The sequence below is a fragment of the Calidris pugnax genome, unplaced genomic scaffold (assembly GCF_001431845.1).
Source record: "Calidris pugnax isolate Ruff unplaced genomic scaffold, ASM143184v1 scaffold317, whole genome shotgun sequence".
Lineage (NCBI taxonomy): Eukaryota > Metazoa > Chordata > Aves > Charadriiformes > Scolopacidae > Calidris > Calidris pugnax.
In genome coordinates, this window is record NW_015091111.1 from 1,089,390 (window position 1) to 1,116,472 (window position 27,083).

General features: G+C 37.9%; 1 protein-coding gene across 4 annotated transcripts; it reads right to left on the reverse strand.

The window, feature by feature from the left end:
• Nucleotides 1–242: 242 nt before the first annotated feature.
• Nucleotides 243–26,837, reverse strand: FSD1L (fibronectin type III and SPRY domain containing 1-like). Of its 4 annotated transcripts, none has more exons than XM_014958169.1 (13): nt 26,746–26,837; nt 25,676–25,807; nt 22,235–22,336; nt 19,411–19,433; nt 16,945–17,066; nt 13,226–13,435; nt 12,808–12,906; nt 10,717–10,843; nt 8,470–8,502; nt 4,573–4,667; nt 3,868–4,119; nt 3,448–3,536; nt 243–1,741 (listed from the first exon to the last, which is right to left on the reverse strand). In XM_014958169.1, the coding sequence occupies exons 1-13, from the start codon at nt 26,773–26,775 to the stop codon at nt 1,622–1,624; spliced, it is 1,434 nt and encodes a 477-aa protein (XP_014813655.1). In that variant the 5' UTR covers nt 26,776–26,837; the 3' UTR covers nt 243–1,621. The 4 variants fall into 4 exon arrangements, with proteins under 4 accessions (XP_014813655.1, XP_014813654.1, XP_014813657.1 ...); XM_014958168.1 differs by having other exon boundaries at nt 4,573–4,670; XM_014958171.1 differs by lacking the exon at nt 8,470–8,502.
• Nucleotides 26,838–27,083: the final 246 nt, after the last annotated feature.

Genomic DNA, 27,083 nt, shown 5'->3' on the forward strand with positions numbered 1-27,083 from the left:
AGTACTTGGGCCCTGTAGGAAAGGAGCCAATTCATTATGGACCCTATGAGCATGAATTTGAAACTGTTTTCAGCAGATACTAGGAAAAAGCCTTCAGTTAAGAAATAGTTGATTCAAGTGTGTATCTGAAAATTTTTTTCTAGGCTCCTGGACTTGAGAAGAAGAGAGAAAGAAGAAGAAAGCCCATTTAAATAGCCTATAATACATAAGTAACTTACATTGAAAAGTTGAGATTTTCTATGAAGAACATAACACGATTTTTTTTTTTTTTTTAATTTTTTTTAGCTCTCCCACTATTATGAATCATTTGACTGTCATTACTGAGCTTCCAACTAGGAGTTGAGATGATAGAACATCCAGGCTCAACATTTCACTTGATTCATGAAAGAAAATATAACCACAGATCCAGAAGCAGATCGTATGTTAGCTGGCAAAGCATTTGCTCACTTTCCAGTTTTTCCTTGCCCTTAAAAAAGGGGAAGGTGTTAAGCTGGAAGATATAAAGAGATCCTCTAGAACACAACCCTCTGAAAGCCAGTCTCATAGCCACATATACATGGTGTGTGGTACAAGATAGCGAGAGTGGGAAGCTATACATGTAAGCTCCATTTCTGCTGGATAAAGAAATCATGCCATTTTTAGACTTCTCTGGTCATCCAGAAAGTTCCAGAAATCCTCGTTAGGCAGTCAAAACAGGTAGCAAAAATGTATGCCTGGGCTCAGAGGGTACTGCCTTGTCACCAAGAATTTAGTGCCACTTCTGCTCAAAAGCAAAGAGATGACTCAAAAGTAAGAGCTGCTGAGAGCACAGCACCATGCTGTAGTTTTTAAGAAGCTCTGGATTTTTGGTTCTGAACCTCTTACCTGAAGTACTTCCTAGCTCAATGGCTGGCTATCAAAATGCATCTTCACTGAGGACCTAAGAATGTTTTTAAATACCTTTAAATTTTAACGTTTTCTGTAATTTGCAATAGGGCCAAACTCTAAGTGTATGGTATTTAAATATGTTAGTCATGGGAAACAGGAGGATTTTGTATCAGAAAAAAAAAAAATTAAAAGTCACAGACCGCTCTTACCGTTTCTTCATATCAAGCCTACAACTTCTTACAGTATTCTTATAGTATTCTTTTGAAATTGAACTGCTGTGATATTTTGCCAAGCCAGGCTAGCAAATCAACATTCTTTTGAAAAGCATGTTTGATATCACAAGTTCTAATGGGAAGCCCAGTAGTAATAAAATATATAGTGAAGTAAGTCATGTTAGGAGAACTAAGAAAATGGTATCTGTTATATTCTTCATAGAAAAATAATATTCATAACAGAGCTAGTATTCAAGTCCATAACAAAATGCTTTAATACAGTGATAGAAAAGTACATAGTTACAGCTCTTGATTTTTCTGCTTATTTTTCAAATAGGCAATAGTTTAGTTTTCTGTCTGACATTTCTGTCTGGATTCACAGTAGGTTCCTAACACTTTAGCCCCAAACCTTTGCACTGTCAGTACTCTTGCTTATACAGCAGTAAGTAGCAAACCCAGTTTAATCCAATGCTCACAAGCTTCTGTGAGTAGCAGCTACAGAAAAAAAACCCCTCAGCAATAGAAGTGTTTGATAGATATTACTAGGCAATATTGTTGAGGCTGCTTGTTGAGCCACTCAAACCATTTTCACTTTTCTGGAGCATTTTCACAGCACTTGGCACCTGCAGTCCAGTACTCACTGTAAGCCCACCACACCAGATCTAAGGGAAAAAAAAAAATTAAAATAAATATTCTGAACATTATGAAGCACCTACATCTCTCTTCTCCTGCCCCACCATGGAACTAACTCAAAACTTATCCTGCAGCTGCATTTGTCTTCTTCTTTTGCTTTCTAGTCATAGCACTCTGTAAAGCTTTCTAATCACACAGAAGTTAGTTTTGAAGACCATAAAGTCTAAAATGCTTCACATACTATACTTTATAAACTTATATAAACTTAACTAAGATCTAATACTAACGACTTGCTTTTAACAGCAAAACTTCTTTCACAACTGATGCACCCAGTAGCAAGTACTTGGAATGACAAACAAAAGCAATATTCTCACTATGCTCCAGTGTCTGAAAGCAGTGCTTAGTCTTAATGTGACATCGCAGAATTATGTCAATAGTACAAAAAACTTAAGTTTTGAGAAGCTTTAGGGGCACAGTGACCTGTAGTCTACAACTGAGTTACATGAAAGAATGCATTTCCATGTTTATGAATAAATTTGTGACCTGCATTTAAGTAGCTTGTCATTTTTATTTTAACTGCTGAGGCAAACCCAAGTACTGTCTGTAAGACCGCTATCACCAAGAACTAGGAGCTGTATGAGATGCAGACTAATATGCTGAAGTATGGTAAGCAAATTTTTCCTTGGATGCCTTAGGAACTGACTTAATGAGTCAGCCTTAGCAATGCCACACGTGTCCCAACAGTTGTAAAGCTATTCTGTTCCCCATATGTTGAAGGGGATCAGTAAGGCAGCTTGCTTAGTCACCTCCAAAAAAATAGCTAGTCTAGACTCCTATTGTCATTACATCCAGCCACCAGCAGGAATTGTGAAAGGAATTCTGTCTGATACAAGTGAAAAATCAGGTGTTCGGAAATGCTAGATGTAAGGCTGCCTGGGCAAATTACTACTTTCCATTCCTTCTCCATGCCCAATGAATAACTTTATTAATTGGCCTAATCACACTTTAAAATTACCACGCTGTGTTTCCTATGGGCTGAACTACAAGAGTAGCCTGGGCAGCTGAACTGTTAGTATGAACTAGATTCCTAAGATTTCCCAGACCTATACTCTGTTCCCAAAGCATGATGCACTTGATGGCACCTTATAAGACAGCTGAGGCCTCCAAATTTACTTAAACTAATTACTCAAATTACTAAAGGAAAACCAATACACAGTAACTAATCCTTCTCCTGCGCATTTTTTACAGAATTTGAGTTTTTAGAATTGCAGCAAGTTTTCATTGACTAGCTTAGAGCCAAAAAAGGTTACGCAGACCAGTGAAGTGACGGGCAAGAAAATCCCACTGGGCTTTTAAAGACATGAAAGCTGGAATCTTGAACCTCAGATGGAAGCACCTGGTGGTGTTCTGTCTCATGACACCTGATCTGACAGCTCACAGCACCATGGACTCTTATCTGCATCAGTTCAGGGCAATTATTCTAGCAGGCTCATCAGCTACTGCAACGTGCTATTAATTTACCCTACAAAAATTTAATGACTTATTTACATAGCTCAAACGTCCATGTACAGAGTTCTCCTATTAGAGTGCTATTAAAGTGCCACATGAATGAAAAACAAAGCAGATAAGCATTTATAAAAATTATTAGTTAATTAGTGGTCCTTTATAAAACAGTTAAGTCCTCAATAAACTGAATTCAGTGCTAGGAACTGAAACAAATTTTACAGATACTGACCATGAAGCCTGGTAATAACGGTTGGGTAAACTTTGTTCTGAAGATGTATAACAGCTCCTTTGAGTTTGCATTATAAAATGCAAGATGACCTACAAGAGGTTGAAAACAAGTTGAAATATAGGTTTAAATGTTATTCCTGGGTAACTTTTTGTAAAACTGATTCTTTTCCAAGGAAAGGTTTCCAGAACACACTAGATACAATCCACTTGACTGAAAAATTCTCAGTTATTAGCTCTGTCACATAGATGAACCCCAGCCATTTGACATTACAAGCACTATTACACAAGTAGCTCTGCCCCTCATTTTTTTAAGAGACTGTATCAATCTGGAAGTAATACAGTACTTTAGCCTTGCATTGCCTCAATGTGACATAGATAGTTAACTAAGTTTTTAGCTAAATCTCATAAGATTGCAATTTACCTCCATCAAAGTCGCAGTATACTCCTATTCTGTCCGGAACAGGTATATCTAGAGTTTTGGCTTTATTATTATGTTTTGCTGAAATTGTGGTTTGCAGCCAGTTGTTGATATGGATGCACCAGCTTGAATTAGTCTTTCCCAGTTGGTCAAATTTCCCCAGGTTTCTGTATGTTACTCCCACGCTGTAGGATTTGCAGTCCTTCTGGGCTCTCACCTCCCAGTAATGCTGTCCGCTTTCAACAGCAGTGTCTCCTACCAAAAGAAACCCACATATAGTTGCCATAATTAAGTGCACCTTACAATGCTTGCTCCCTTTTAGGCAGTAGTGACGTATTTCCTGTTTTATTTTAAAGTGAAGGCTTAGAAATATAAAAATCTGAACTATAAGGAACAAAAAATTCATGTACAGGAAAATAGAATATAGATATAAAATAGAGTAAGATGGTTTTTAGACTCATTGAGACTAGATACATTTAACATCAATTCACATTTTATAGCAGTGAATGTCAGCCACTAAAAGCTTTGTAATAAAGAGCTTCCACAGACTTAAAGCTGCTTGCTGAGGCACGACATTCTGGTGTTACATAGGCAAAACTACATCTGCGCAGAACAGCCTTGAACAATCACAAGTTTTCCCTTAAGTTCTTACCTAATCTGCCCTTCCACGGCCTTATGCGTCTAACAGAAGTGAAAAGTTCACCTTACCTAACACTGTGTATGATTCACCAGTAAAACGATCTCTGCTGCCCCTGGCTGAGGATCTTGTGTTAACAGATGTCCTCTTTGGAGACGGTGCACCACTTCTAAGAAGAGACGAACCGTTCAAGATTTGGATGCAATTAGAAACGCACTCTCAAGCAAGTTCTCCCGAGACAGTTAGGGTGTGATAAACATACATAAGCTACTGAAATGACACATTAGTTCAGCCACTTAGCACCACTAACAGCACGCATGCACAAGAGAGCTAAGAGAGAAGAGATGATAGCCAGAAAAAATACAAGACACTATAACAAACAAGTTCAGAGGCAGCTGAGAAAGGAAACAGGAGGTGGGGGAAAAAAAAGCAGATGTGTGGCACATGGTTTGAACAAACACCTGTGTAAAACACTGTATTGCCTGTACTAAGCAAAACCTTAGAGAATTCATATTTCCGGTTTTCCACATGGGATTTCTAGTAAGTCTTGCAGATCAGCTGCAACAGTTGGTTTATTACAAATACACTACTGGCATTCAATGTCAAAATGCTTAATTTTCACTGGAATTTAAATATCAACAACTGGAAAGTAACATCAGTTGCGTTAAAGGTAGTGTTTTCAGCACATGTATGGCTCGTACAATGACTGAAATACACACACTGAAGATGCTGCAAAACCCAACCGTGTCAAATCCATACACAATTTATATTAAAAGAGGACGTGATGCTTCCAGAGTTTAATGCATCACAACTCTCCTCAGGAAAAAAAGGGTGGGGATTCTATTTGATTATTTTAACTCTATCAAAGATTAAAGAGAAGAAAATTGTGTCACAACACATTGTTCTGAGAAGCACACAGCAACTCCTCGTGTGTCATTATAAAATTTAAGAGTCTAATCCCAATTAGGAAAGGCTTAGATTTTCTAGTTATACTTTTGAAGAGCATTCTCAGGAAGCAATTGCAAAATAAATGAAGACACTTTGCTCTAGAGAATATTCTAACGAGCAATCAGTAGCATAAAAGAGTAATTTTAACCTACTGAGGTTTTAAAATTATTTATTTTGCCTCAGTTATGCCCTCAAAAATAATTCCTAGCAATTTAACCATTAAACAAAATGAAGGCCATTTGCAAATTACAATGAATATTAAACCTCAGTAGCCAGGGAGTCATGTCTGGTTATTAATTTAAAAGCACAGAATTTTAACTTCTTAGAAATAGCTATGCAGTTTACAGTTCAATTTCATTAACAAAAAATTACAAAAGAGTACAAAATAAGTCTCTGAAATACACATGTAAAGTCATTTTCCAATTCTCATTCTCTGTAGCCTACTATAAATGGCCTTAGAAGAGTTAGCACACACAAAGTTCTCTCTCCAAATTCTCCTTCAGCTACAATTCAGTAAATGTAATTGCTACTTAAACGACTACTAACACAGTGAAGTTTAGCTTGTTTCCTTTCTGATTGATTCTTCACCAATTTCAAATTTTCTGGAACTGTTCTCAAATACCATTTCATAAAGATCCTAGGCAAAAGGAACATTTTCTTTATTTTAATGAAGTCACACAGGAATCAAAAGCTGAGTGGTATTAAGCTGTTATAAAAAAAGAGTATGATAGAATCTCTGGTTCGTCTTCAAAACTAAGTTAGTTTTATTCCAGTTACAGAAGTCTACAAGAAATCACTGATGAAAAGGTTTCATTTAGCATATAAATTTGCCAGTACTGATCAGAAGACAGTCAAGCTTCTGAATTGCTTGCCGGAGTTATATGAAGGGGTAAGTGTGTACTGTGAAGGGACACCACATCAAACGCTTTTGAGTTCGGTTAACACAGAGGAAGCTGTAGTTTACTTACCAAAGAAAAAGGTAACAAGGGATAGCATGAAAAAACAGGCAAAGCCAATAATTAAAGCATAATTTCAGGGGGAACCATTAGTCTTTTTTGATTCCATCCTGCTTCAAGTGCATCAGAGATCATTCACTCACACTTTTAACAAAAGCTGCTGAAATTTTTCTATTAGGTTCAGTATAAATGAGTTATGCAGAAAGCAACGTGGCCATTTATAGAATCACCATAAGAAAAACGCAGGTGCTTTGCTAGTATTTCTCAAAGTTAGGAAGACATTAAAAACTCCTCAATATTATTTATTTTGTTCAAGTCTTCCATAAACGGCCACTGCATGTGCTTTGTCCACTCAAAATCTAACAGCCTTTAACAGTTCAGAGAATGACATAAATTTTGGCATAAAAGTCTGAAAAAACAGTTGGATTCCCCTTCCCAGTGCTTAAGTGTTCCTTCCAATAGGGAAAGGCAGGAAATTTTATAGCAAAAAGTCACTTTGGTGCCCATTTTCCACTTCAGCATGGTCTTCATTGGCTAGTATAGTAACTGATGCATTTCTTCCACTATTCAGTGATCACATAGTCTCATCTTATGGTCAGGATTTTGCCTACAGCACTGCAGTTAGTCTCAGTTTTTTTATCCATTTCAGCAATTAAAACATAATCCAAACAATATGTATTCTCTTTTGGAGAAGAAAGGTCAAGGAGAGATATCTAAAGTTATCCATGGATGGATATCAGAAGTTACCCAGAGGCTTTTCTCTAGCCTAAAAGATGCTACAGATCATTAACCATTTTACCACCTTCATGTCTTTCCAACCCTTGAAAGCTGCACTTTCAATGTTTAAAACAGTTATACTCAACTTTTTCCAACAACTATGGAGCTGGCTTCAACTTTTCCCTCTGACACAGAGAGCGTCACACAGATACTCTGAAGAGGGAAAAAAGCCTCCTGTAAGAATCAAGGCTCATCTCAGTTTCCTGCTAGAAAAGGTTACCATGAGATGCAAAGTTGAACATGTGACATATCCTTCTACCCAAGCAAAGGCCAGAACTAGGGAAGTTTTTCACTGAAAACTACGAAGAAACCAAGGTATAAGACTCCCAGAGTTTGTTGAGCAAGTAACGATACATCTCGAAGCAGTTTTAGAACTTAGTGCAGCAGAAACTGATAAGCCTTCTATAACAGAACTATCAACTCATCAAGAGCTCGTTTCACCTACACAAACTTTTCTTTACTGCTGATCTCAAGCAAAAGATATATCCACTTGATGGATGAATACAGAGGAATAAAACCTACAAAAAATTAGGAACCTGGGCATTTGTTTTGGTCCCACAACTTCTAAACCAGTGAAAAAGAGTGAGAGAGCAGGAAGTAATTTCTTAAGCAGGAGTTTTAATAAAAAAAATACACTAAAAATATGACTGTACAAGGAATAAGAGAATGTTAGCTGCCTTTACATATCAATAAGGAGGCTCTCTCATTTCAACAATTGGGCCTGCAAGTAGAATTGCCATGAAACTTTATACCTATGCAATCAGGATAAACTTCATTCTCTTTGAAAGTGTACAAAGACTTACTAACATTCCTCTGATGTTTAGTAAAAGCTATAGCACAAGGTCAGAGACAAAAAGGTTTTCAGATTCAAAAATAAGAACTAAAAAAAATATTTTAAAGTTCTAGGAAAGAAAATCTCCACTGCATTTATAAAAAAAATGTACTATGTCATCATGTGCCAGCAGGTTAAGTAAGCAGCAACATACCTGTATTTATAGGATCTTTGTATCAACACTAGAACACATAATTCTCTTCCAATTATTGCAAATCATGTCTCCAACACACTAGGATACACCCTTCCAGGAAGAGTGTTTTCCAGCCACTGGAAAGTATATACATAATCTCCATGAATGCAAATTAAAACTTCAAAATATTTATTAAAAGCATGTGTACTGTTACTGATAAAGGCTATTAGATTTATTTCTCACTACAACAAGCAAAAGAAAGCAGCACAGGCTCAGAACAAAACTAGGCACTAGAACCTAGAAGTAAGAGGTATATTATCACCTTCTATTGCTCTTCAGCAAAGGATTCTGGCCACTGTTAACAGAAATAAGTAGTCAATAAACAACTGCTCTATTATTACAGTAAATTATTTCACTGAATTTTTAGAGTTGGAAGGGACCACAGAGATCATCTACTCCAACTCCCCTGCTGAAGGAGGATTGCCTAGAGCTAGAGCATGTTACTCAGGACTGCATCCAGGCAGGTCTTGAAAATCTCCAAAGAAGGGGACTCCACAACCTCCCTGGGCAGCCTGTTCCAGGGCTCTGTCACCCTCACTGTGAAGTAGTTTTTTCTCATATTTGAGTGGAACCTCTTATGTTCCAGCTTATGCCCGTTACCCCTTGTCCTCTCACTGGCAACTGCTGAAAAGAGTCTGGCTCCCTCCTCCTTCAAACTACCCTTTAGGTACTTGTAGGCATTGATAAGGTCTCCCCTCAGCCTTCTCTTCTCCAGACTAAAGAGTCCCAGCTCTCTCAGCCTTTCTTCATAGGGAAGACGCTCCAATCCTTGAATCATCTTCATCGCCCTTTGCTGGACTCCTTCCAGTAGCTCCTTGTCCCTCTTGAACTGGGGAGCCCAGAACTGGACACAGTATTCCAGTTGTGGCCTCACCAGTGCAGAGCAGAGGGGGAGAATGACCTCCCTCGACCTGCTGGCCACACTCTTCCCTCTGCAGCCCAGGATTCTGTTGGCCTTCCTGGCCACAAGAGCACACTGCTTGCTCATTGTCATTTTGCTGTCTACCAAGACCCCTAGATCTTTCTCTTCAGAACTTGTTTCCAGCAGATCCACGCCTAACCTGTATTGGTGCCTGACATTCTTCTTCCCCAGGTGCAGGACCCTACACTTTTCCCTGTTGAACCTCACGAGGTTCTTCCTTGCCCAGCTCTGTCCAGGTCTTGCTGGATGGCAGCACGGCCCTCTGGGGTGTCAGCCACCCCTACCAGTTTAGTATCATCAGCAAACTTGCTGACGACACACTCTGTCCCCTTGTCCAGGTCACTGATGAATATGTTGAGCAGGACTGGACCAAGTATTGACCCCTGGGGGACACCACTGGTTACAGGTCTCCAGCTTGAATTATCCCCATTTCTAGGATGCCACTAAAATTTATTCTACCATGCTTCTGGTAGTATATGCCTATAGGTAAGGTATTTGGTCATAACTTATCTTAGGCAGTGCTGTTTATATGGAAAAGCACACATTGAAAGTCAATTAATTATCTTTGAAGAAGAAGTAGTCAGCCCTGTGGACAAGGTAAGAGCAACAGACACTGTTCATACCTTGACTTTAGTCTTTTTATGGCTTTTGATCCATTCCCACATAGTATCCCCAAACTGACATGAGATACAAATTGGGTAGTGGGCCGTAAGCTGTGTACAGAACCAGTCGAACACCACACTCACAGCTATGGATAGTGTTCTCCAGATGAGAGAACCTCAAACGAAGAACAGGCTGGGGGACAACTGAAGGGGAGAAAAGCAGAAAAGCAGCTGGGGGTCATGGTGGACAAGAAGAGCCAACAACAGGTGGACAACAGTGGACACCACACTGCACTGTGCCCTTGTGACAGAGTTGGCCAACCACATCCTGGGCTGTAGCTGCAAGACAGCAGCCAGGAGGCAGAGGCAAGCGACTGTTCCTCTTCATTTGGCACTTGTCAGACTGAGCCTGAAGTCTGTGTGCAGGTCCAGGCTCCTCAGGAGTATACACTGATATATTAGGACAAGTCTAGTGGAGGGTAAACAACACAATTAAGGGACTGGAGCACAGTAAGACAAGTGGGTTTCCTCAGCCTCAGGAAACAAGAGCTAATTGTTGTCACGAATGATGTAACAGCAAAGTACAGAGAAGAACAAACCCAGCTTTTCTCAGAGGGGTGCACACTGACAGCTAAGAGGCACCTGGTAGTCATTGCACCACCAGAAATTCCAGTCAGGCATCAAGATATTCCTCCTCTCCCATGAAAGTGATCTGGACAAGTGAACACATTCTTTTCCTTGGATATATTCAAGGTTTACTCAGAGTATAGCAAGATCTAGTGATGTTCTTCCAATCATATTTATTCAGTGATTCTGAATCACAGAATTGGTCAAGTTGGAAGGGATCTTAAAGATTATCTAGTTCCAACCTTCCACTAGACAGGTTGCTCAAAGCCACATCCAGGGCCAGCCCCTGGCCCTCTTCCCTTAATTGCCAGATGAGACAACCCAGACAACATAAACATTTACAAAACAGAGTTCTTACCTGCTTTTATTTTCCTTCCCTTTTACTTTTTCTTGGCCTTTGCCTCCAGTAGGATCCCATTCAACATAGGTATCTTCAACTTTCAAGTTCAGGTGAGATGAAGTACTGTCCAAACTGAACACAAATGCTGGTCAAGACAAAATACAAAACAGTGAAATGGTATAATGGTCTCCCAAGAGCGGCTATCCATAGAAAATTACAGAAGCAGCAGTAAAATTGCAGCAGAGCACTATGCAACTTAGTAGAAACACCAGCTTTTTAGTCTGATACTTGTAATCAAGGTAGGAGTCCTTTAAGTAGATCCCAACTATCTACCTTCAGTGCACAGATTACAAAGTAAGTTTTTTCATCTTCATGGTGCTACATTATCAGCAATTACTTTCAGCTAATGCTTAGCTAGCTAAGGCTAGTTGCGGACTACTCCCTAGACTCTTACAGTCATGAATGATTTTAAAAGGTATGCTTATTTTCCATGCTCTGCAGCGCTGATTCTCCAACCAGATGTTTATGAGTAATAAGGACAGCAAAATCAGAGAATATTAAATTCACAGGGTAGCACATACATGCAGAGTTGAACTGTGAAGTCAACTGCAGACACAAGAACAGTAGAGGATGCATGCAACCAGAAGAGACTTGGCATTTGTTGCAGTCGAGTCCTTCATCCAAGAAAACAAAACTAATACAACGTGCCAAGTTTCTTAAAGATATTTATTGACAGACTTTTCTGTAAGTGTCCTAATACCATCAGATATTATAGGCTGATTCTGAAAGAAAGTATACTTAAGATTTTAAGAGTTTATAGCTCAATAGTACACAAGTCTAAAGGACAATAAGGTAAACACATGGATGAGGATAATGAGTTTCTATGGGCTGATCATTAAAGAAAGTGAACTAAATGTTCACATAGAAATAACAATAATAATATGGGAAGTATGATAGCTGCTCAAACAATGAAAATCAGAATTATTTTTCCAGTACTGAGTAAGGAATGTAACTGGCTATTAAATGTATACTATGCATTTGACAATGATTGTGGCTTAAGAGTACTAATTGCAGTACTTAAAAGTGTAGGCTTAAAATTGTTTCAGAAAAGATACCAGACTGGAATTGCGTATAGCTGTGTTTTTATGAAGTAACATTCACAGGTAACATAATTTATATTTCAATTATCCAGTTCATATCAGTCATTTTGCCCTTTCCACTACAGACTTTCCCATACTCAAAGCCTCAGGCTCATTATCTCCACTATACTTAAGAGTTGTGTACTGGCACAAAGCATCCCTTGCAATAAATATTTCCTTCTAGTTTATAAAATGGTATTAGGAAGCCACCATCCTCAGATCAACTGATTTCTAACACAACGACTTAATCACTTTAGCAACTCAGGGCTCCCTTTTTTTTTTATATATATTGACAGTGATCAGAACCTACAGATACAAAGTAAAAAAAAAAAAAAAAAAATCATTTCTGCACCCACTACATAACACACTTCTTGCTTTCTTAGGTGATGCAAGCAAGCAGGATTCTGAACTGTGAGTCTTGAACACAGACAGTTCATCAAAGAAATAGTCAAAACTGTGAAACTAAATCAGAAATCTGTAATTAGAATTCTAAAAGGCTACAATGTTCCCATTAGAAACTACTTTTCAATCCCCCCAAAGGAACATGTGAATCAAGTTAACTGAAGATGGAGGAAAATGAAGGGAGAAAGAAACAAAAACTGACCTATGAGGGAATTTCCTCCCTACATTGCTCTCCTATTTTGATACAACAAAAAGACTTAAAAAGATATCACTAGGATAAATGCCATCAAGTGTAGAGCAGTTACTAGCACTAACATAAATACAGACTGTGTTGCAGTGAATGCTGTAGGTTTATGCAAGTTCTGTTAGCAGAACAAACACTGACCAGACCATCACCTATCATCTTTTGCAGGCTTGGCAAGATGAAACCCAGCAAAAGCCAAACTGTTACTTTAAAATTTAATCAGTGCTCACAGAGAAGCAGGCTTAACATACCAGTTCATATATGAAGCCAGAACAGTAAGTTCAGGGTTTTCACTACATCTAAGGTTAGTGTTTCAAATTTTACCTTTTGTTTCCAAAGTCACAGGATCAGAGTATTCCCCTGCCACAGCTTTGTTGCAAGCTTGTACTCTAAGGTTCATGTATTTTGTATCAAATTTTAGACCTAAAAAGTGAATGTTCAGAAACTTGGTATTAGTTACTGACAATTTTTACAAGATTTAAAATCTATTCCGTGTAGCTGTCTTCCATTTATCTCAATCTGCAAACAAAAGCTTAAATCACTGTGAACTTCATTTAACAAATGATCTTTTACAAAACATCAAGGTCAATGAAAGGCAGAGCCGTTATTGTACAAAGCACACAAGGCTAATTGGAAACAACGGAAGCTTCATTGCATACAGAAAAATGGGTATTTTGCAAAACTTCTATGCATAACGGGTTATATCAATATTTTTGGTTTTGAAGTATAAAAACCCCTTAACCTGATAACGTATATTCAGTAGCTTTAATGTAGTCTATCAGTTCCCAACGCTGTTCATCTTTTACTCGAGGAAGCCCATCAAAGTTGGTTTTCCTATACTCCAGTACAAAATGATCAATTCTGCTGTCATCTTCAGGCATTCTCCACGATACTGTTACGCAGTTATCAGCAACCAGACATGCTGCCAGATCTATCTCTGGAGCTTTAGGGACTGCAGAAAGACAAATACATAGATCAGTTTAAAGAAGAGAAGGGACTGAATATTAATTTGTTCTTCTTAGATTTATAGAGTTCAGAGGTTGCCCTTGGCCTAGCAGTGCTTATTCCTTTTAGAGGATCTATTCCGTTAGCAAGGCACAATAGAAGACTAGGGAGACCACATTGACTTAACAGGCGTTTTACAAAACAAGAAATACACATTAGCTCTGAAGCGAACATTTGCATCACATTTTCCAGATGTTTGTTTTGTCAGTAAATTGGGCTGATCCCCTTCTGGAAACAGTGAAAACAACATTGTTAGAGTAGATTGGACTTACAATTATAATGCTACATTCGGAGTAACATTACACAAGAACAACATCAAATAGCAAACTTTTACTACTGAGTCTTTGGAAGCTTAAGTAAAGCTGCAGCCTTCAAGCAGTATCACTTGAGTTTACATCCACCGCTACAGACAACTAAAAGTGCAATAGTTTCCGCTACCCCATCAGCAGTTACGTAGTTTTCTTTCCTTTTCATCCTTTGTCTTCAAAGAAGGGGAAAAAATTCCTACGAGTCACTAAAGAAAATAATGAAGTTTTGTTTCTAGACAATAGAAGTCTATTTCTATGAAACTAAAGAACACTTCAGTCACTAGAAAATGTTTTTCAAAAGAAGGCATTTACATACTCTTCAAAGTACCTTCAAGGAAGACTTTTGATGAAGGAAGTGAAAGAGATGTTTTATTGTTCGCAAGTTTTGGAGGAAGGAGCTGCAAAAGCTCTTCATTTGCTTCAGCATTCACAAAAGCTTGAAATAGATGTACAAGTGGCCTGCAAGTCAATGTATCAAGCAGGACCATCAAAAAAAATATGATAGTGATGCATCTGGGGAACTGACGGACCTGCAGATTTTGTTTGTCAAAAATCATATCTTTTCATAACACTCAAACCCTTAACTGTGCTGTTCTGTAATGACCCAGTGACCAAGTCTTCAATACATACAGGTTGCCTTTATGCAGTTGAAACAACTATTTCTTGAACAGATTGTTAGCCATGATTCCCATCCACAATGACTGATGACATTCAGCAGCACATAATTATGGCTGAGACACATCTAAAGATGTATCTAGATCGTAAAATTACACAAACACCTCCTAGCTATAGCTTGCTAGAAGCAGAAGGCCTAGTTTGCTTTATGCACATTACTTCACACCTTCCCACACTTTCCCTTCATGATTCAGATCACTACTGAAATGCACCCTCTTATGTAAGCCAAGCAGGAATTACAATGAAACTAGTGGTATAGGTTTAAAATGCTTGGGAACAAATAAGTAGCACAAAAGAGAGACTAACAGGAAAAGTATTCAAGTCTGTACTGGTTTTGGGGGGGGCAGAGTTACATTTCTTCATAGAGGCTTGTACGATGCTATGCCTTGGATTTGCAATGAAAACAATGCTTGTAACACAGGGGTTTTGGTTATTGCTGAGCAGCATCAAGACATTTTCTGCCTTTCATGCTGCTAGTGCATATGCTGGAGGCACACAAGCAGTTGGAAGGGACAGCTGACCCTAGCTGACCAAAGGAATATCCCATACCATATGGTGTCATGCTCTGTAATAAAAGGTGGGAGAAGAAGGGAGTACTTCAGAGTGCAGCACTCTGAAGCTGCACTTCAGAGTGATGGCATTTTGTCTTCCCAAGTAACCACTACTCATGACAGAGCTGGGCTTTCCTGGAGGTGGCTAAACATCTGCTTGCCAAATAAATTAACTTACAGCACACAGCTTTTGCTTCACCTATTGAACTGTATTTATCTCAATGCACAAGTTTTCTCACTTCTACCCTTCTGATCCTCTCCACCATCCCACCACAGCAGGGGGGAGTGAGCAAGCAGTTGTGTGGTGCTTACCTGCCTGCAGGTGTCAGAAGCTAAACTTCCAGGTATACGTTCTGAAATACTTGTCCTCATTTTAGTTCATCCTAAAGCCATTGTCATAATCCTTGTCCTAAAGTCATCCAACAATAATCTAAGAATAATATCAGTAGGAGCCCTTCTTAGGCAAAAGAAAGATTAACATGAGGCAACTATTTCAGAATACACCTGTAAACCTCTTCTTAGACAAAATTAAAAATTAAGATAAGGACAAGTATTTCAGAAGATATACCTGGAAGTTTAGCTACCTCCCCCAATTATTTTTGACACGGTAAAAGACACCATATAAAGAATCTTCCATGTGCTTGGAGTGACCAAGTCTTCAGCATAATTCTGGCAATGTGTGCAAATGCCCGCATTACCACAACACCAAACATGTTTTCAACTTCCCACACTAGAACATTAGTATTTCCTGATGAATAAAGGTCAATCAATGTTCCTGCAACAGTTTGAGCTATTACAGTCAGAGTAATTTAATAGCTTGGCACTACAGTAGAAGAAAGTAAGACTAATACCCAGATAATTAATTTTCCTGTTTAGAAATCAACGCACCAAACAATTTAAGTTCCTATGTATTTGATAAGGAAAACACGTGTACAAGAGAAGTTATACTAAATATTATCTTCATCTAGATACAAGACCTTGCTCATGCTTGCTGTTAGATCTTTACACTCCCATTCCTGTTAAACAGGTGCAGTATGATCAGCTTATCTACCTTGTTCCCTCATCTGTGAAATACAGACCAACGATTGCTGCCCAGTCTAAGACTAAAAGGTGAATTTCTGCCTAGACACTGCTAGCTGACCACTAGGAATAATGTTGTTAATTTAGTACACCTGCTAACACATACTGTATTTGCAGCAGATAAATCGCCAGAAATGGAAACTGATGCTGCCAAGTCCTAAACAGATTTGGATTAGTGACCTAGAGAAGAAACAATTTACATCCCTGCCAGCAGTATTCTTGCCAATATATTCTTGGTATCAGTCAAGGGCAAAGGGGTTTAAAAATGAAAGCAGTAAGAATAAAAATACATGAAAGATGTCTGTACTTAAATACTGCACCAAAGTTTACTTTCAAACAGTAACAAATAGGTGCATCGATACATATTTTGTATTATGGTAATATCACTGCCCTTGTAGGCAGCTCTCTTGCATTTCAGACCATATCATCACTCTTATAAGTGACTTTTTAGCTTATAGTTCCGTGCATGCGCTACTGCAGAGGACTAGGGCTTCAGAGTGGCACAGAGGATCAAGCTAGCAGGTACAGCCTGAGAAACTTGAGACATCAACAAGTACAGAGGAACCGACAACTCAAGAAAAAACAGAGTCTGGAAGACTCTCACTTCTGACAACAATGTTATTTTCTGAAATGCTGTATTATGTAGAAATTAACATGATAAAACTAGAAAACCCTTTTACCCTCAAGTTATTCAGCTTAACATCCAACAAGCATGAGTGAATTTAGATATTCTGAAAAAGTTGCTCATTAGGGTGCAAGAGGTGTGGTTTTGCTTTATTTGTTTTAAATATACCAAGTTATTAACGTAGTGACAAATCAAACTCACTGCATACAGTTTTTACCTGGCAAAAAATTTACGGCCTGGAGGATGCGCCTTTCCAGAGCGAAGTCGACCATCAGATGAGTCATACTATCACTGACCGTCGGTTTCAGAGAGATACGGAACGCTGAAGCCATTGTGACTCTGAAGTCAAGAAAGCAGCATTAGCAAAATGTATTTTGCATTAAGTACTACAGCAATTTTAAAAAAACATCAATGAGATAATCTGTGTCATTAATGTCAAGCTGCTAGCCCAAATACTGATCAAAGACCAGAACATTTTTCTAATAGATAACTGTTTACCGTGTAGCACAGACTCCAAAATAGAAAGTTTTGCTAATGTGACTGTCTCAAAGAGAATATCATGCAAGCTCCCAGTTGTTCCATATTACTACCAAAGAAATACCAGAAGCAACTAAGAGCTTAAAACTTCTTTTATTAGTGAAAAACTTGCATAAGAGACAAAACTCTCCACACAAAATCAGGAAGTATGAAATACATAAAGCACTGCAGAATAAGGATCATGTTTTATACTTAGAAATTCAAAATATAACCTTTAGCTTAAAAAAGTCCAAAGACTTTTCTGCTTGACAAGATCAACTCATTGCCTCCACAGTACATTTTCACATTTTAAATATTGCTCAGAAGAAATTTACAAATAGTGAACCAGCTGAATATCCTGATTTTGTATCTACCTCTGATCTTATCAGGGGATGAAGATGTGTTTAAATTGCAGACACCCTATTGCTTTGGAACATGCAAGTATCAGATCAGTCTCACAAGACTAAAGCACAGCTCCCGTTTCTACTTCTGAAATCTTAGCTCTGTCCTTATTCTGAATATTCCTAAAGCACTACTGTAATCCATCAACTACACCACTAAAAAAAAAAAAAAAAGGAGGACAAGTCTCTTGTCTAGTTCTGTAACTCTGAAGACATCAGGCCACACAGCAGAATTTGAGTAACATCAATTCAGACAGCACACCAGTCCTAACTGCTGCTTTTAAAAAAAGAGATTCTTAAACTGGAAAGTCATATACACACCATAAAAGAAAGTCAACTGCCAACACTAATATCCAATTTAAAACCACAGATCTCTGGCAACTTGAGAATGCTTAATAGCTCACAGGAAGCAATATGCATTAAGTACTCCACGAGCGTGTAAGAGAGATTATGTGCTATGTGTACATTAAAGAATGGTGAAAACCAAAAAGTTCAGGTAGTGAAGAAGAAGGAGGAAATACAAAACTGAGTATTACACTCAAGCATCACAATTTTGGGATATAAGACAATTATGTCGTGAGTTCATTTCCCAACACAGAGTTGCCCTTCTGAAATTCATCATGGGCTGCCTAGCAGATTCCACTGTGCAGCCAGACAGGTAAGTCTCTCCTTACAGAAGAATAATTCTCTGATTAGCACACTCAGTAGTCAGCTTCAGACAGCTTTTTAATGTCTGTTTAGGCACAAACCTTAGCAAGATCTCTCTCTGAGAGAGAGAACCAGCCACAATTCAAAAGGATGTGATCACATAGCTTTTCAGGAACCTAGAAGATTAAGAGGATGCTTATCACAGATAAAAAGTATTAAGATTCCTAGCACTGCCACTACCCCTGTGATTTGTTAAGGACACTAAAACTTCACCCTTGGAAAAGCAAAGTTTAATTTCTCTAGGAATTACTCATTTTACACAAAAATTCAGAGAATTTAGACAATAAGACCCTTCCTTGAAAATTCATAAACTGAAAGCCAACCTATTTGGTCCACAAGAGCAACGTACGTTGGAGACACCCTGTGAGCTGTCTTTCAAGATATTATGCACATCATAGTAAGTTTTCTGAGAAGGTCAGACTCTCAAAACGTAGTTGTCCGTCTTCCAAGTGAAGAAAAATGGCCATAGCATTTATTTTGAAAGCAAAGGTTTACTTTCTAAACAATAGTTTGAAGACACAGTTCAAAGAAAAGCTACAAGAAATAGCAATTTCACTGACATTAGTCAGAATAATGTCACAAGGAATATTTCAACAAGCACAAGACTTTCTACATTCAAAAGGAAAATCAGCTAGCAAAAGTCTGTAAATTCTTTAAAATAAAACAACAAGATTGTTTCATAATTTAAAGGGACAGAGTCAGCTTGAAGCATTATTAAATTTCAGCCATTTGGTACTAATAATAAATCAACAGTTTATTATTAATAATAATTAATGATATACTTACATATAGTTAAAGAAATAATAACAATAGCTGTTGCAAAGCTCTACTTCCCTGCATTAAAAACACCTTTTCCTCTATTAAGGCATGAAAGGCCAACAGTCAGCAAGGAAGCATAGAAGCTTTTAGTTATCTCTCCAAAGTTGTGATGTCACAACAAACACTTAGGAAAGAATCAATGAATTTGATTTAAGCTGACTGAGACCCTTTCAAAATAAATGCATTTTCAAGGATAAGATTAATGCAAAGATACAAAAGCAATAGATTTTGTACTATACCTATCTTTGATCTGTCTGGCAGCCTTGATGCATGTGAGGGAGAAAAGAGAGAAAGTAGGTTAATAGTATTGGTTAGAATTGCAACAAGGTACCACCTGGGAAAAACTGATCATGAACCATACCAAATCAATTCCAAATTACTCAGCTTCCTGGACATGGCTTTGTATCTTGAGATTTCTCTTAATCAGTCAAGCTACTCTCCACCACATTTCAAAAGAGCTACATGACCAAGTCAGTAAAACTTAACTACCCATGGTACTTTCTGTGAAACTATAAAGTGCTTATTAGTGGCATGTAACCATACTTGACCTGTTTGGCTATACATCATAGGGTGCATATTCTGACAAACAAGTGAAAAAAAAAAAAAAAGAAAAAGACTTTTTCCTTTGAAAGTTATTGTACTGTTACAACAATACTCCCTAAAAGGCTCTCTCCATATGTCAGTATTCGAAACCACAGGACATAGTTTTTCCCAGCATTTAAATAATACCACTGAAGCAGATGCAGAAGTGGTCATGGCATATTTCAAAGATAAACATTAAATGGAATTTACAAAGACAAAACTCCTGTCCTTCACAAAGAGGAACTACAAACCTAAGACAAACCGTTACTGTTAAAGTAGTGATGGCTTAGTTAGGTCTGCTGAATCCATGCCTGGAGTTAACACTGCTATTTGATCTAGTTGCCATTCAGCTGAACTACCCTTCCAAAGAGGAGATAAGAAATATCAGGTAGTTTCCCTGTTTAAAGTCAAACATAAGTGGAAGACTTCCAAATTTTTCACTAAATACAAAGCACACTCAATGAAAAAAATAGAAGTCAGTTGTCCCTGGTATAAAAGCAATTTTATCTTCCCAAAGTGGGAAGCAGAAAAAAACAACATGTGTTTAGAAATATTTTAGTTTAAGAGGTGGCTTTCTTTTACCTCGAACCAAAGTTATTGTAGGAACTAACTGATTTTGCTACATGACAGCTATAGACAGAACAGAGCTACTTAAAATCAAAAGCTGCCTTTGTAAGCTCTACACCTTGTACAATGTGTGGCAGTCAGGACTCAGTGAACAGCCTTCTGCAAGATAGTCCTGGCTAATCCCTTTGAATATAGCTTGTTTCCAGGCTACTGACAAAGAATGGTATCAGCCCATCTCAGATAACTGCCCAACAGTATCAAATCGCATCCTACCTAACCACTGAATCTTCCTGTATGCTGGCACTCATGTTCTTTTACCTTTGATGTAAGGCAATTCAGCAAATAAAGCCAGCAAAAATAAAACATAGAAAAAAAAAATCACAAAAATAATAATCATAGTTTAGTCTTATACTAGTTTCTCCTGAACTGATTTTCTAGAGGATCCAAAGAAAATCTGTGCCAATAAAAGAGTCAGGACTGGAGCTGCTCTTTCAGGAACACTTGGTATTCCTACTAGCAGAACAACAGATTTAACTAGCTAATAGCCAAGACAATATTACTTTAAAATGCCATTTTCGATGGCACATTTACAAGTGCAAGCTAGTGTAACACAAGTTTCAGATCCTAGACGTTAGAGTTGACTGAATTAGATTTCTGTATCTTAAGCCTCAGAATCCAAATTTAAAGATATTTTGCCCCCCAAACACTCAAATAACTTTCCTTATTGTATTTGATTTAAAAAGGTGTTAGAGAAATCTGAAAAGAAACAACTTAGAATAAATTCAAAGCTACATTCTGTCCAGCACTTAAGAGCTAACTTAATTTTTACACATCACTATGACAAGACAGAAAGAACAACTCCAACTGAAGTGCTAAGAAAAACATTCATTTTAGGAATTGTCACTCTTCAAGGCAAATAAATCAAAGCTGACACTCAAGAAGCATGCCAGCACGCAAACATGTTGCCAAAAGGTAGAACTGACACAGTAAGACAGCTTTCCTGCCCACTCTTTTAGAATAATTTGTGTCCTTGTTCTTGTTAAAATGCAGAAGGCAAAAGTAACTGGGTCTTGGATTTGGCATGGCTGACCCCACTACTAATACAAGGATTATAATAGCAAGACTAGTATACCAAGTAAGTGTCTATGTATAACTGTTTTATTAATTTGTAAGTAGTTTGTTCTAGTTAGATACATGTTGCCTTATTTAGAAGTCTGTTGTTGTAGAGTACACATTATTTGTATTGGAATCACAATGCGAGGTCCAAATCAGGTTCTTGCCTGCACGGTATACAAATGCATTAGAAGGGTTTGGGGGAACAGAGGAAGAGTTGCCCTGAATTCCGTTTCATAAGATCTTTCAGGACAACTAGAGAGTTCAGAGTTGCAAATTGGAGATCCACAGCTTACATAAAGTTCTGCAAAACAAAGATCTTGTCGAACACCGATGGCTTCAGCTAGAATATACAGGCTCTCTGCAAGTCTCATGTAACAGCACTGGGCAACTGACAGGGTCACTTGCCACAGCTCTGAGCGCTGGCCATCAAATATTTTGTAAATCTTGGTTCAGTTCTATAGAGATTTATTTCACCCTCACTTTCTTGGTTCCTTTACCTAACATTAGCTAAAGTTTTCTTAACGCTGACAGTTGTCCAGGAGAAGGTGTTCCTTTCCCTCCCCCCTCACTCTAAATAAGAAAAAACTTATTTTATTTGAGATCACATAAAAAGCTAAGACTATAGTTCTTGACTTGTTCTCCTCAACAGAGCATGAACTGTGTTTTCATATACCTCTCTACCCTTAGTCTCAATACTTCTGGTAAGTTTGTAGGGTCCACTACAGTAATGCAAAAAATATTTCAAATTGAGACAAATACCACCATCTGCCTTATGTACATCCATTCCATGTTTTCTACCTTGAAGAACTCCACAGGGTCCTTTATGTCCAGTGACTGAGCAGCAAGTTCCAGCAGCTCTTCGGAACTCTCTAGGGCATTACTACACTGGCTAAGCTGATCCTGAAGCAAAAACAGAAAGTAAGAACAATTTGATGTATTCACATTAAAAAAGTGGTTTATAAGCTACCAGCGCTAGGACTACAGGGTTTTGCTATGCATTTGTAATAACTTATTACCTTACCTAATCAAGGCTATTACCTCTGACACATTATGTTAACTAGAACTTCATTGTGCTTGACAAGCACACAGTGATACATGGCACATCCTATAAATCCAAAGGGGAAAAGGTTGGATAAGCAAAGTCTGTTTTAAAAGCCAGATTTAATATGAAAGCCTGTTTCTCTCAACATCAGAGTTTCAGAAGCAAAGAAATGCTTACATCTGCATGCACTACACTTTCTATTTACAGAACTGCACTTCATCAATAAACTGATACTGTTTAATGCAGCATTACCTTGAAAAAGTCATAGATTTTTATCTCCAGCCAGCTCTAGAATTGTCACAAGGCAATCATGAAACTCAATAATGCTGTATAACAAATTGGGACAGTAGTGGAAAGGGAACAGAGGAAGAGAGGCAGAAGAGCCATTTCTTTCAGAATTATCTAAAACTCTTATCATTACTGACCTAGCATTCCCAGTGTATAAAACAGTTCACAGAGAACATCCAGTATTGCATAATATGGGTATATCTCTAAAAAGATCAGTTTTGAATATACTGCAGGATCCTAAACATACCATGGTTCAAACAAGAGGCTCATTTTAAGAGGCTGCCAGCAGCTTCTGCATCACCACTGAACCTACAAACTGTTTTCTAGTTAAGTGATACTTACTGTAATATCTCAGAACAAGTCAACAGCAAGTAATTATTTTTCTTTAAAACATTTCAGGAAAGACAGCTTGGTCTAAAGAAGCTACTGTCTCAAAAGCAACCAACGCTTGCACCAACTTTGAGAGCAGACCGGTCTCAAGCACTTCAGAAGTGTAACCAGTTTTGGCAAGTGTAGCGAGTTGACCTTGGCCAGCTGTCCCTCAGATTTACTGTCCAAGGATAAAATAGCAGCAAGGAAACAGTCCAACAGCTAGAAGTTCATACACAGTTTCCAGATAACTTCTGAAGCATGCCAATTACACAAGTAGTCATTCATCTAACACAGTAGCTCTCCTCTTTTGAGGATATCCAACACTGACGAACTCAGATGTACCACAATAGTGCCATAATGTCACTGGCAAACACCTCAAAAGAGAGAACCAAATGCCAGAGGCATTTCTAAACAGTTTTGCAGAAATAACACAGTAACTGATGTTTCCATAAGCATCTTATCAAGGTGCACCTGCATTTGAGAGTAAAAAATAAATAGTGTCATTAAAATACACTGCCCCAAAATGAAGCAATGTATTTTCAAAACATGGGTTTAAGCAGAATTTCTAATTTTCAGCCTTAATTTCCAAGAAAATTATTTAGTAGGGATCAGTCTAAATATTAAATCCTCACCCTTTTCCATCATTGTGTAGCTCTGGTATTTTGAGTTACAGCTATTCTCAACAGGATCATCTAGTCAACTACAGAAGACTAAACACCACACAAACACTTTAAGAGGACAATAAATTAAGCAAGTCTATTTCTTTAAACCAGATGTTTAGACCTCACAGAAGTTCCTTGGTCTCCTCCTCATTCAGTTCCAGTGAAAGACAATGGCTTGCATTAATACATTCAATGTAACAGTTTTCATCTGTTAGTTTGGTTGATTGACTGTTGGGAAAAGCACTGTTGAAGTGCCTCAGTTACAAAGGAAGCTTGGTGTGTCATCAAGTAAAGAGGAAGTCCTTTGGGCCTGTAGTTAGAGATGAGCCTCAGCTGAAAGACAAGTAGGGCGCTTAACAACTATGTCAGTGATCTCTAACATTCCACTTGTCTTCATCCTCTTTGGACTAAGTAGCTGATCAGTTGTTCAACACAAATATCAGGCAGAAATCCTTGATACAGCTGTACCACACTGACAAGCTTTCAGAAGAGTTGGGTTCAACCACACCTAAGCTTGATCAAATTAGCTTATCTATGAGAAAATTACAGACTTTACCAGAATTAGTAGTAAATGTCAATGGTCAAGTCAATCTGCCAGATGAGTAACTATCAAAACAGTTTTCAGTTCCAGAATAATTTTTTGCAAAACCAACTTTAGTTTTTCTTCTCTAGAAGGCAGAATAATTGATACATGCCACAGTTAAATTTCTCCTGTGAGCTATTCATTGAGAAGAAGTTATTCTTTAAGCATTTAAGTCCCAAGTGTCCACAGATGTGGCTAGAATTTTTATCTGTTGAGAAATTTCAGAAAAACTTAAAACAGACATATGGAGAGAAATTAAACTGGAAGTAGAAAAGTACACCTAACTTAAATTCTGCACTCAGAAGTTCTGGAGTGTTTTACACCCAGTCTTTGTATGAGTTTAAAAAAGACCTTATAAGGAAGCCTGTGGAATTTGTTTCAGGAAACTGCTCCTAGAACTTCTTTAAACTGACTAGACACAAGGTGGTGATGTTTTTCAGAAACATCTTCCTTATTGCTTTGCATAGGCAAAAAGAACTAGACAGAAGAATGCTGCAACTAGGATTTACTTAAAGAAAAAAGCTGGAGAAACAGCTTCTGCTTAAAAGATTTAACTGTGCTTTGGCTCTATGCAACCAGACTTTCTGAAAGCTAGAGCCATCTTGCTACACACCACTGGAAAAACATAGACTTTATAAATGTTTCAGAAGGCTATGTTTTTCTGTCCTCTGAAACCCACTGGAAAGATTCTCCTGTACGAAATTATACAACTACAAGCTGGTGAAGTTCACACAGCAGGTTCAGTAGCAGCCACCAGTGTAACCTGCTCCCAAGTGATTCTCATATGTGTTCCAGTGTGCGTATACAACTTGCTTGATGATAACAAGTGGAGGATGGCTAGCTCTGTCAACAGGAGAGCAGCCTTTGTGCCTAGGATAACTGCCATGATTCTTGACTCATCTGAGTCTGAGCAAATCACTTAGGCACGTCTACAGGTTAAGATGCTCATATTCCAAAGAACCCAATTTGAGTCCAGAAGCTGTTTATTAGTTTGAAGGAAGCAAACACATCTAAGTCCTGCTCCTATGCAGCCACTCCCCACCTGTAAGCTCTGCAGGTAGCACCACCGCCTTTCTACACAACAATATAGAAAACATAAATACGCTAGACACCATCAAGTACTCTAGAAAAAGAAATCAGCAAAGTATTTATAATAAAGAAAACATTTACCTTACACTTACGGAATTTCTTGCAAGACTACCAAAATCTCACTTTCAGTTGAGATTTAAAATAGCAATTTAAAACTGCTTCAAACCAGATGCAAAAATTTCCCGATTTAGCTATATAGTTACCTGCAGAGCTTGAATTTTACGGGCTTCTTCTTGCTGAATAGTGTTGGCCATACTCCCCTTCATCTCATCCAATATAGAATACAGACCATCAAATTCTTCATCCAACTCGCTGATGGCATTAGAAGAGTTTACCTAAGAGGAGAATGAAAACTGCTGCAACTTGTATTGGAAACAATGTAGACTAATCTTTTAGACTGAAAGCCACATTGTTTGCCCAAAAAGTGCTTTGCCATGATCACTAGGTAAATTGTCACTGCTCCTCATCTTATCAAAAGTGATGGACACCTCTTAAGCAGACTTTACATCAAAACACTGAAGACTGAAATCCATGAAAATTTCATTATAATTAAACTTGCACAGAACCAACATATTTGGCAACTTTGTTCCATGCCAAAAGGCCTTGATTTTTCTCTCACAATTACATATTGATCGTCAGATGTTTGTAAGGAGATAGCTATCCAGCTCTATATAAAATGGTGTCATTTAATACTAAAAACTGCACTCAAGAAGCCAGCTATACAGATCTGCTGTATGATTCTTATTTCTGCAGGTAAAGTGGCTCAGCTTTAACATGAAGCAAAGACCTTAGTACTTATTGATAGGCTAAAGACACAAACCTAATCCTAGAGTAGATGCTCTAAAAATTAGGTCCTACTTTTAACTTAAGCCGAGCAAATTGCAACTACTGAAAAGAAAAAGAACAAAAAATGTTATCTCCGGATCAGGATGGTCTCATTTTTCAGTCTGCCAAGCAGACTAGAAGCCTAAAAAAGATAGACTCTTTCCAATTAACACGAGTTTGAGTTTTTCCATCAAAATTCGGATTCTCTTCTACACAAACAAACCCCACAATAGATTTTTTTGCATGAAAAGCAAAACCACCATACCTTTCAACTAGAGACAGACTTAAAAAGTAAGATGTTTTTTCCATCTGGTTCTATATATTTAAAATTTGATTCTTACAGTCCATCCCTTACACACTACCTAAACAGTTTGAGATTGACAAAACTGGAAATTTGCTCCCCTCTCCGTTACAATCTATGAGCCTTAACATATAGATATATATATACCTGAATATTTTTTATTGTATGGTTCAGCATGTCAATGAAGTTGTGAATTTCGCCATTTTTGTTTGCTAGATTAGAGACAATCCTTTGTAGAGTCTCCTAGAAGTACAAAAACAAGCGAGTTAAATTATAAAAGAATCTTGCAAATTTTTTTTACCATCACCATTTCAAAATACATGGAAATTCATCATGCAGATTTCAGTTGTGGTGAATTCAACTTTTACTCTGATGGCACCAAGAAATACATTTTCTTAGAAAAGAGTATCAAGTCTAAGAAGCATTCCACCAAACTAAAGATCTCCAGTAGTTAATTTAACAGAAACCGAGAATCTGTTTTATGA

Excerpts from the sequence above, each read along its gene's own strand:
- FSD1L (XM_014958168.1), bottom strand. The coding sequence starts at position 26,775 with ATGCTGAACCATACAATAAAAAATATTCAG. Across the intron at positions 8,503-10,716 it reads GGGAAGGAAAATAAAAGCAG|TGGCCAGAATCCTTTGCTGA; the intron begins GTAAGAACTCTG and ends TTCTGTTAACAG. Across the intron at positions 3,537-3,867 it reads ATACTGCGACTTTGATGGAG|GTCATCTTGCATTTTATAAT; the intron begins GTAAATTGCAAT and ends AACCTCTTGTAG.